The sequence below is a fragment of the Bombina bombina genome, chromosome 10, assembly GCF_027579735.1.
Source record: "Bombina bombina isolate aBomBom1 chromosome 10, aBomBom1.pri, whole genome shotgun sequence".
Classification (NCBI taxonomy): Eukaryota; Metazoa; Chordata; class Amphibia; order Anura; family Bombinatoridae; genus Bombina; species Bombina bombina.
In genome coordinates, this window is record NC_069508.1 from 52,000,397 (window position 1) to 52,012,406 (window position 12,010).

General features: G+C 37.7%; 1 protein-coding gene across 1 annotated transcript in view; it reads right to left on the reverse strand.

Annotated features, from left to right (window-relative positions):
* Positions 1 to 12,010, reverse strand: part of DPYD (dihydropyrimidine dehydrogenase) — a 1,643,387-nt gene that overhangs the window by 856,898 nt on the left and 774,479 nt on the right. Inside the window, exon 11 of the mRNA XM_053694067.1 lies at positions 5,954 to 6,164. Coding sequence (XP_053550042.1) covers positions 5,954 to 6,164 — 211 coding nt within the window. The remainder of the gene's footprint in view (positions 1 to 5,953; positions 6,165 to 12,010) is intronic.

Consider the following 12,010-nt stretch of genomic DNA (forward strand, 5'->3'; position numbering starts at 1 on the left):
AATATGCACTATAGTGTAAAAAAACAGACTGATAAACACAAGTCAAACATAAACAAAAATGGTTGGTTTTCATATGGTGTTCTATTGACTTAAAACAAATAAATGAATGTGGTTACAAATTAAATGCACTTCAGGACAGCCCAATTTCTTTTTTGCATGAACAGAAAATAGGTTCACTTTAGCCACAGATAACATTAAAAAATTTGAAAAAAAAATACTGAAATACAAGTGGGTCACACTTTCCCAAATTGATTAAAAAAATTGAAGAGATACAGCCTGCAACTGTCATAGCATAAAACAAAACATCTTTAAAATATTAAAAAGTCTATGTACGGAGAATGAAAAAGAAATGTTTACAAATCATACATGATATGCAGCAACACAGTTATGTCTGCATGCATTACTATACTGTGTCCGAGTTTCCAAATTGGAACATTGGTTTCTCATTTCTATTAAAATCAGTTCACAAGCTTTTGTTAAAGGGACATTGAACCCAATTTTTTTCTTTTGTGATTCAGATAGAGCATGCAATCTTAAGCAACTTTCTAATTTACTCCTGTTATCAAATTTTCTTCATTCTCTTGGTATGTTTATTTGAAAGGCAAGAATGTAAGTTTAGATGCCGGACCATTTTTGGTGAACAACCTGGGTTGTCCTTCCTTACTAACCTGTGTCACTAACTGTCTTTCTCACATCTCATCTTGGATATCCTCTCACTACCTTAAGCTAAATCTCTCCAAAACTGAACTCCTTATTTTTCCCCCTTCTTCCAATGTCTCCACCCCCAAAATTTCTATAACTGTTGATAATTCCATCATTACCCCTACCCCGCTTGCCCGATGTCTTGGGGTCACACTTGACTCAGATCTTTCCTTCACTCCTCACATTCAGTCCTTGGCTAAAGCCTGCCGCTTCCACCTTAAAAACATTGCTAAAATTAGACATTTCCTTACACAAGATACAACCAAGATTTTAATCCACTCTCTCATCCTTTCCTGCCTCGACTACTGCAACTCCGTCCTCTCTGGTCTACCTAGCTGCCGCATAGCTCCTTTACAATCCATTATGAATGCCTCTGCCAGGATCATCTTCCTTACTCGTCGCTCTTCATCTGCTGCACCTCTCTGCCAATCCCTTCACTGGCTTCCTCTTGCCTCTAGGATTAAACATAAAATTCTCACCCTGACATATAAAGCTCTCAACTGCACTGCTCCCCCCTACATCTCAGAACTTGTCTCTAGATAGTCTCCCTCCTGTCCCCTTCGATCAGCTCAGGATCTCCTCCTCTCTTGTTACTTCCTCACATTCCCATTTACAGAACTTCTCCAGACTGGCCCCCAGCTTGTGGAATTCCCTGCCTCGCTCCATAAGACTCTCCCCTAGTTTTAACAGCTTCAAGCAGTCCGTAAACACTCTACTATTCAGGGATGCATACAACCAACACTAACCTTTCCTAACGCCATTGCTTTCCCCTTGAACCCCTTAGAATGTAAGCCTATGGGCCCAGCTGTTTGCAGATCGCTTCATAAGAGCCGACTACAACTGTGAAACTCTCGGCAGGGCCCTCTACCCACTTGACCCCTACAAAAGCTATCCTGTACACCGACTATGTTTACAGCGCTGCAGAATCTGTTGGCGCTCTACAAATACCTGATAATAAAATAATAATAATAATAATAAAGTTGTCCTTGCTGATTGGACAGCACCAATAAACAAGTGCTGTCCATGGTCTGAACCAAACATTTGCTGGCTCCTTAGCATAGATGCCTTCTTTTTCAAATAAAGATAGCAAGAGAATGAAGAAAAATTGATAATAGAAGTAAATTAGAAAGTTGCTTAAAATTGCATGCTCTATCTGAATCATGAAAGAAAAAAAAATTGCAGTGATGCCTCAATATCGAGGTATCCTGCAATAACTGTCTGCCAGTACTCAGTTTAAAAAAAAAAGCCTTTTTTAATGTTTTTTTATTTTTATTCTGTAGTGTAGCTTCCCCCCCATAGACAAACCACCACCCCTCCCAGATCCCTTACAATTAACATTGTCTGCTGCTCCCCCCGTCTCCCACTTATCAATCAACTTTTTTCTGTAGTATAGCGGTTCCCACCCACTCCCTCCCCGTGTACACGCCAGCCCGCCGCTCCCCGTGCACGCTCCCGACAACCCCGCCCCCTCTCTCTTCAATCTTCCATCGATGGCTGCCCACCCGCCTCCCACGTCGGCTCCCACCCACCAACGATTGCGGCCATCGATGCCGGTGCAGAGAGGGCCACAGAGTGGCTCTCTCTGCATCAGATGGGGGAAAAATGTTATTGCAGGATACCTCGATATTGAGGCATCACTGCAATAACTGTAAAGCGATCAGGATCACTTCCAGCCACTTTAATCCCCAAAGTCGTACAGGGTACATTGCTGGTCTTTAAAGACCAGGTTGTGTGCGACGTACCCTGTACGACTCATGTCGTTAAGGGGTTAAAAAGGATGATGGAGCTGTAAGCTTCTAGAAAACAAATATATGTTTCTCTTGTAAGATGTATCGAGTCCACGGATTCATCCATACTTGTGGGATATTCTCCTTCCCAACAGGAAGTGGCAGAGAGAGCACCCACAGCAGAGCTGTCTATATAGCTCCTCCCTTAGCTCCACCCCCAGTCATTCTCTCTGCCTGCTTAACTGCTAGGAAGGGCAAAGTGAGTGTGGTGACAAAAATGTTAGTTTTTATTTTCTCAAGCAAAAGTTTGTTATTTTAAATGGTACTGGTTTGTATTATTTACTCTCTAGCAGAAAAGGGATGAAGATTTCTGCAAGGAGGATGATGATCCTAGCATTTTGTAACTAAGATCCACTGCTGTTCTCACAAGGGCTGAAGAGTACAGGAAAACTTCAGTTGGGGGAACAGTTTGCAGGCTAAACTGCATTAAGGTATGTTCAGTCTATTTTGTTCTAGACAGACTGTTATTTCTAGAAAAGGCTGGCAATATCCCCATGAGGGAAAGGTAAGCTCTATTCAGTAAAAGAGGAATCCAAGCTTGCATAAAGGGCTCATAGTTACTGGTGACACCGATAGGAAAAAACGTTTTGGTTCAATTGCAAATATAACATTTTTTGAGGGACTTTAAGGGGTCTTTGTGGCTTGTTTAAGGGTTATTAACCCACAAGCTAGTTTAAGAAACACTCTGTGGTGTTTCTTTTAGGCCCCATAACATTGAGTGAGGTGGGAGGAGCCTAGTTAACTTTACCTCAGAAGCATCCAGCTACTTCTCCAGAGGTTCCTGCTGTATTTGAGGGCTGTTCCTAAAGGGCAGGTAGGCGCCACAGCAGTTATTTTACCAGTTTTGAAGTTTTTTCAATCCGGTTTTTACATTAAGGGGTTAATTGTTTATTTAAAATTAGCGGCAAATAATTCAGGTTTTGCCATTTTAGCACATAAAGCATAATGGCTTAAGTCCTGGTCTGTCTGCTGATGTGTCATCAAAATCTAAAAATAAAAAATTAGAGGGTCTCCTAAAGAAATTTTTTGCTCATCAAGGTTTTCTTCTCCAACCTATTGCATGCATTGTTCCTGTAACTACTGCAGCTGCTTCTGGTTGGAGGCCCTAGAAGAGGCTCTCCAGGTGGAGACTCCATTAGAGGATATTATGGATAGAATTAAGGCCCTTAAGTTGGCTAATTCATTCATTACAGATGCTGCTTTCCAAATGGCTCCTTCAATCTGGCTTATGTATTTCCACCGTTTCCTTTCCTCCCACGTCTGGTTGCCAGAATCAAGCAGGAGAGAGCTTCGGTGATTCTGATAGCGCCTGCGTGGCCACGCAGGACTTGGTATGCAGACCTGGTGGACATGTCATCTGTTCCACCGTGGATTCTGGCAATGAGGCAGGACCTTCTAATCCAAGGTCCGTTCAAGCATCCAAATCTAATTTCTCTGCGTCTGACTGCTTGGAGATTGAACGCCTGATTCTATCAAAGCGTGGTTTCTCTGAGTCGGTCATTGATACCCTGATTCAGGCTAGAGAGCCTATCACCAGGAAAATCTATCATAAGATTTGGCACAAATATCTTTGTTGGTGTGAATCCAAGGGTTACTCATGGAGTAAGATTAGGATTCCTAGAATTTTGTCCTTTCTCCAAGAAGGATTGGAGAAGGGATTATCAGCTAGTTCTAAGGGACAAATATCTGCTTTGTCTATTCTTTTACACAAATGTCTGGCAGATGTCCCAGACGTTCAAGCGTTTAGTCAGGCCTTGGTCAGGATCAAGCCTGTATTTAAACCTGTTGCTCTGCCATGGAGCCTAAATTTGGTTCTTAAAGTTCTTCAAGGGGTTCTGTTTGAACCTATGCATTCCATAGATATTAAGCTTCTATTTTGGAAAGTTTTGTTTTTAGTAGCTATCTCTTCGGCTCGAAGAGTTTCTGAGTTATCTGCTTTACAGTGTGACTCACCTTATCTTGTTTTCCATGCAGATAAGGTGGTTTTACATACCAAACCTGGATTCCTTATTAAGGTTGTTTCTAATAGGAATATCAATCAGGAAATTGTTGTTCCTTCGCTGTGTCCTAATCCTTCTTCAAAGAAGGAACGTCTGTTGCACAATCTTGATGTGGTTTGTGCTTTAAAGTTCTACTTACAAGCAACCAAAGATTTCCGTCAAACATCTTCATTGTTTGTTGTCTATTCTGGTAAGCGGAGAGGTCAAAAGGCAACGGCTACCTCTCTTTCTTTTTGGCTGAAAAGCATCATCCATATGGATTATGAGACTGCTGGCCAGCAGCCTCCTGAAAGAATTACTGCTCATTCTACTAGAGCAGTGGCTTCCACATGGGCTTTTAAAAATGAGGCTTCTGTTGAACAGATTTGTAAGGCGGCGACTTGGTCTTCGCTTCATACTTTTTCCAAATTTTACAAATTCGATACTTTTGCTTCTTCGGAGGCTATTTTTGGGAGAAAGGTTCTACAAGCAGTGGTGCCTTCCATTTAAGGTACCTGTCTTGTCCCTCCCTTCATCCGTGTCCTAAAGCTTTGGTATTGGTATCCCACAAGTATGGATGAATCCGTGGACTCGATACATCTTACAAGAGAAAACAGAATTTATGCTTACCTGATACATTTCTTTCTCTTGTGATGTATCGAGTCCACGGCCCGCCATGTCTATTTAAGACAGGTAGTATATTTTTATTTTTTTTAAAAAAACTTCAGTTACCAATGCACCCTATAGTTTCTCCTTTTTCTTCCTAGCCTTCAGACGAATGACTGGGGTTGGAGCTAAGGGAGGAGCTATATAGACAGCTCTGCTGAGGGTGCTCTCTCTGCCACTTCCTGTTGGGAAGGAGAATATCCCACAAGTATGGATGAATCTGTGGACTCGATACATCACAAGAGAAAGAAATTTATCAGGTAAGCATAAATTCTGTTTTTTCTAAAAAAAAAGAATTACTATAGGGTTGTGGCTTTTCATATTCGTTTAGATATTTAATTTATTTATGTGCTTTGAACTTGATTTGGTTGGGTTTGATATACTTAAAAAATGTGTATATTGGGACCTTAAAGGGACATACCATTTCAAAATGAAATGCCCCATAAAAAATAGAACCAGATCAGCTAATCAGCAAGTGTAACTCAAAGCATTATGTAAATTGCTAAAACTTGCTTTTTTTATAATAAATATCTATTTAGCAGACACAAAGATACATGGAAAAAAATTTTTTCTGTAAGATAAATAACTAAACAGAATGACAGTCACATGTTCTTAATTATTAACAATGAAAATAAATTGCAAAGCTTTTAAATTATTCATAATTAAACATTTTATAATGAATGAAATGGTCAGTTAAATCCCCTTTAAAAATGTTCTGAGTGTATTTTCTTAAAAACTATTACATTTTTGTTGGTATCTACATTTCCAAAGGTTACATTTTTTAGCATTAGTAATAACAAAGACAATACAAAATATTACCTGCAGGATCACTCAACACAGAGCCAAATGCACTAATAATCACTTCTGCTTTCAAGTGAACAATCTGATCTTCATCCTCAATCCAATTTCCTTCTTCATCCTGCTCTGTTCGAACAAATTCCATCCCACTAATTTTCCCACCTTTCAAGATAACCTTGCGAGGTGAAAGGAAGGGGAAGAATTCACACTTTTCTTCTTTAGCTAATTCCACCTGCAGAACAACAGATCGTTAACTGTAGCATTTAATGCCAGATCTTCCAAAGGAATAAAAAAAGAAATATGTTTTTTTTTTTTTAAATTACATTGGACTACAAGCACCAGCAAAGCTTATAATGCTGATCATCAGTTCAGTTAAAGGGACAGTCTAGTCCAAAATAAACTTTCATGATTCAGATAGAGAATGTAATTTTAAACAATTTTCCAATTTACTTTTATCACCAATTATGCTTTGTTCTCTTGGCATTCTAAGTTGAAAGCTAAACCAAGGAGGTTCATATGCTAATTTCTAAGTCCTTGAAGGCTGCCTCTTCTCTCAGGGCATGTTGTCAATTTTTCACCACTAGAGGGTGTTAGTTCATGTGTGTCATATAGATAACATTGTGCTCATGTACGTGGAGTTCAGGTGAGCCAGCTCTAATTGGCTCAAATGGATGTCTGTCAAAAGAACTGAAATGAGGGGGCAGATTGCATATGCTTAGATACAAGGCAATCACAGAGGTAAGAAGTGTATTATATAACTGTGTTGATTGTGCAAAACTAGGGAATGGCTAATAATGGGATTATCTATCTTTTTAAACAATACCAATTCTGGTGTAGACTATCCCTTTAATAAAGGCTAAGAAATTTGTATGAACACTTTTTGTAGAAATGCATTGCATATTTTCTAAAGCTTCAAAGTCAGTCCCTTAGTTTACATTATTTTTTTCTGTTATTTTTTTCTGTCTTAGCTGCACAGCAAATCAAATAATAGTTACTTGTTGCCAAAGAGGATGTGGTAAAGCTGCTCATGCACATGAAGCACGACAGTGGCCACGCCCCAGAGCATGTAGCCCCACCTCCAAAGAGCTTAGTAATGCCCTCAGACCACTCAACTCCTTCCACCCTGACCATGAAACACTCATGACCCTTGAGTTCCTCTGCAGTACATGAGTTTGCCCCCTACCAAAGTCAATCTTCTGAACCAGCCCTTTCAGCTATAACATAGATGATCAATTATTAACACATTTCTGCAATAGGTGTTACACCTGGCACTAAATGACTTCTGGAATGTGTTTGTATTTACCTTCTAACTCTCTAATCTGTATATATTGAAAAAGACCTGTGACTGTATCCTTCTATTAAGTGAAATACAGACAAATGGTCATCTTAAATCAATCTCAAGAAACAAATCATTGTTTTTCATCTTCTATTAAAATTGTTGTTTTCATAAATATAATTGCAGTATTTTCATAATAATGAATTAGTGCTTGAAAATTGTACTTTAGTGTGTCCATTTAACTCCATCACTAAATATCAACAGACTGTTTGATATGAAGACTGATGAAAAGGAAATATTTATCAAGTTGTTGTACTTATCTTAAGTAAGATCAATTTTCCACACTGTATATTGATTTATGTACAGTTTAGTGATATTTATCTCAGGTATGATAAATATTAATGATGTATCCAAAATAATACATTCATCATTTAATATTATGTCATATATGCTAGGTGTTTCATCAGATAATTAACAACAATTGATGAACTGTTTTTCTTTCCCTTCCGTGAGGGAAGTAATTAAAAGACATTGACAGATGATTTTCTAAAGGCAAAGCAGTGATATTCAATAGATAATGAAAGAGTAAAGCATATCAAGTCACAATACCTAGAAGTCTTCTTGGGAATAAAAAGTGCTAGTAGGGTTGCCGGTAATGCTCCATAAAATAGCAGATAAACTATAGATGACTGGGCACAGTTGGTAGGTGGGGTCTCACAATGACCCCCATAAAGCTAAACCTTAGCATCCAACCATTGAGCCCACCCTGTACAGGGGTGGGCAAACATCTTGCAACAAATGCCGTTAAATGGAATTCAACATCTTTGAATCGAAATAAAAAATATAACAATAGAAAATAAATTGTATACTAAATAAAAGGAGATTGAGTATTAAGTTGTAATAACCAATCAGAGGCCGTAACTTTACAGCCAATCACAACTTAGGGTTTCTGCACTATTATTGGTTACTTTCCAACTCTCTGTGAGCCAATATAAAAGCCCACAACTTATTAACTTGATAGTTAAGATGTTGTGAAAGAAGTTATCTGTTGCTGATCGTTACGCTATCATAACTTTGCAAAGAGAAGGACTTTTTCTCCACTAAATTGCTTTAAAAGTGAATTGTCAGCATATTACTATATTACTGTTTCAAGATTAATCCAGCATCATAAAGAAATAGGATTCCTTGCTCATTGTAAACACAATCAAACACGCCATGCTCATTGGAAAGAGACAACAAAGTGCTTAAGAGACTTTACCACTCAAAGAGGATGCTGACATCTCCTGAGCTGGCAAGAGAATGTGAAAATTCAAACTTTTTCCAGCCACCAATTCTTTAAAATACCTTTATTCCTTAAGCAGGGCCCATAGATGTAAACATACAAACAACAACGTTTCAAGCCTGCAATAGGCTCTTATTCATATCATGGCATGACTAAGAGCCTAATGCGGCTTGAAATGTTGTTGTTTGTATGTTTACACCTATGGACCCTGCTTAAGGAATAAAGGTATTTTAAAGAATTGGTGGTTGGAAAACATTTGAATTTTCACAGTGCAGTTGAGACCAGGTTAGTGTCTTTCCGTGCCCCTCTCTGGAGGGTGTGCTGTCTTCCTACCTTGGATTACACTGGCAAGAGAATGGTCAGAGAGTAATTCTGTGACCTGATCTGCTTGAACAGTCCATCACTGACTACTTTCCTTTGGACTCAGAGGCTGTAAAGCAAGGAGGAAGCCTCTACTGTCAGAATGCCAGCAAAAAGCTTGTCTACTGTGATCTAAGCAACATAGACATTGGTCAAGAGTTGACTGGGAAAAAGTTTTATTTAGTGAGTCAACCTTTTTTATTGCAGCAAATAATGATACCTCATATGTCAGGAGGTATCCTGGTGAAGAATTCAAGCCAAATTGCACAAAGAGAACCTTGAAGTACCCAACATCTGTAATGATTTGCTTTTGTATGGCTCCATCTGGCATTGGGAGACTGTGCATTGTTGACGTAATAATGAATGCAAGCAAGTATATTAAATGTCCCAACCGATAAAGTGCTTCCTAGTGCTGCTGACTTTTTCACGTGTAGTAGTGACTTCATGTTCCAGGATGACAATGCCCCTTGTCTGGATTGGTCTGCCCAATAGCCTAATTTTAACCCTATTGGGAACTTTTGGAGGAAACGAAGTGTGAAAATGTCAAAGAAGAAAGTAACAAGTTATTTGAAAGTATAAGACACAGATGGCATTGAGTGATTTCTATTGGCTTAGTTAAAAAAAAACAAGTCCATATATCTCCATTTTATTCATTATCTGCTACTTCATTATAAAATGTCAAACTTATCTGTAAAAAATGATATATAACATATTTTTTATAAGAAACAAATGCTTTTTCCCCCACACATGCTCTTCACTTTCATCTCATAATAATTTTTTTAAGTTATATAATTTTAAGGTCAGATTTGAAATCTACATTAAATGACCTTTAAATTATTTTCTATTATATATTTTTTTTTATTCAAAGAGGTTGAATTCAATGTAGAGGCAGGTGTTGCAAGACTTTTACACACCTCTGGGTATATTGTTCTCAACTGAGCAATCACGTTATCCCCTTGGTTCCTATTAACACACGCACACAGTCGTGGTTTGACCCCCTTGTGCCCAAAGCACACATACAGCAAATATTTAAGGCCCCCCTTTACTACCTGTAACATATATAAAAGAAAATGCATAGAGTTACTACATATTTGTAATGCATGGAGACTTAGGAAGCCTGTACATTAGCTGACACTTAAGAGTGCTTTAAAAGTAGGTTGAATACTGGAACCTGGTAACCCTAGGTGCTAGTCTTATGAAGAATAAAGAGAGATGAGAATCAAGGCCATACCCACATTTAAATTGTCATTATATGTGAAATATTAAAATTATCTACTAAAAGTATGGCCACCTGGTGTCCCATTACACTATTTTTTGTGACAGTCTAGTCAAAATTAAACTTTCATGATTAAGATAGGGTAATTTTAAACAACTTTCCAAATTCACTTTTATCATCAAATTTGCTTTGTTCTCTTGGTATTCTTAGTTGAATGCTAAACCTAGTTAGGCACATATACTTATTTCTAAGCCCTTGAAGGCTGCCTCTTATCTGAATGTATTTTTTCTCAGCTAGAGGGTGTTAGTTCATGTGTGTCATATAGATAACATTGTGCTCATTACATATGAGAGGGCACTGATTGGCTAAAATGCAAGTCTCTCAAACGAACTGAAATAAGGGGGCCGTCTGCAGAGGCTTATATATCTTTTTAAACAATACACATTCTGGAGTAGACTGTTCCTTTAAGGAAAAAGCAAATCTAAAATGTTTGGTATTGTTTTGTAGTTCCTGAGGGAGTGGGGGAAACAGAACTAAAATTTGTGAACTTTGGGGTTACCAGAAGTTAATAGGGAGACAGAGTCTACACAGCAAATTTACCTAAATCTGTCATGTGCCACTATACATTTTTAGGAATTATATTGTGTGTGTATTTAATAGCCATATCTTTACGTGCAGCTCTTAAGGCTTCTAAAATAGTGAATTGTGGTCACCAAGTGTTAGGAAGTGACCCTCACTGCTCTAATGCTGAGCGCTGTTATTTGCCTATAAGTATTTTTTAAGCCCCAGTGTTTAAACTGTTTTTAAAACTGCTTGCTCCTAGTCACAAAAGTTTTAATTTTGACATTATGGTCCAAGAGCTAATAGCTGTGATCAATTTAGCTTGATTCTGTTAGCTCTGACTTTAGGTCTAAACATTTTTTTTTTTTATTTGATCTAAGAAAGATTTTCATCTTTGAGTTGTGGGCTTGGCATTGACACCTCACTGTTGGTCTTCTGTATTTATTTGTTTGCATATAACAAAATTATACATCTGATTTGGTGAACCGGCTTCTGCAAAGCACATGCCACTTACAGACAAAAACTAATACAACATGTAATATTTTGCAAATATTGTGTACCATTTCCATTGGGTATTTTTGTTTGGAAACCATTGATGGGGTTGGTCACTAATCACTTTAACTGCCTACTAGATTGCTCTACTACCAAGAGTTCCAAGAACCATTGTTTCAAATGTTGGCCTCAATGGTCATTGTAAAATTTCAAACATGTTTTAGAATTGTTTAGTCTCTGCAGATATAAGATTATTTATGCTAACTTTTCAATTATGTTTTTTTATTGAACCACAACAAAGATAAAATTACATTTATAAATATTAACCATACTTTAATAATAATGACCAAACCCTTTGCATTATTTATGGATAATGATAATTTTGCCTATTTTTTTCTGCCAACATATTTCCATCTAATCTTATTTCATGCCTATAGCCACATATTCATCAATTTGTTCATTCATTCAAATGCCATCAAGCTGAACAACTGTGATGTGTGAATAAATAATCCAATTAAAAATCTACATAAACTACCCTAGTGTTAGACCAACTGGGCACTGGGGTCTTTGCTCTTATGTACCATGCAGGTCTTTTCACACTTTTTGTTTTCTTTAAAAATTTAGCATCCACTACCACCCAATACCCTTTTTAGCTGAGTGTTCTCCTGATCTGATACACTTGGGACTGAGATAATTATGGCTTGGAAAATTAAGAGAGCTATAGATTTGGTCTGGGGTCTAATATAATGAAATAACAGTTTCTGAGTATTCACAAAGATAAAGGAGGAGTCACATTAATGTTTTCTAGTGACTGATCTACTGACCTGAAGACTTGAAGTAGTTACTTAAAAAAAAAACAAAGAGCACAATATTCTGATATGGGATTCGATT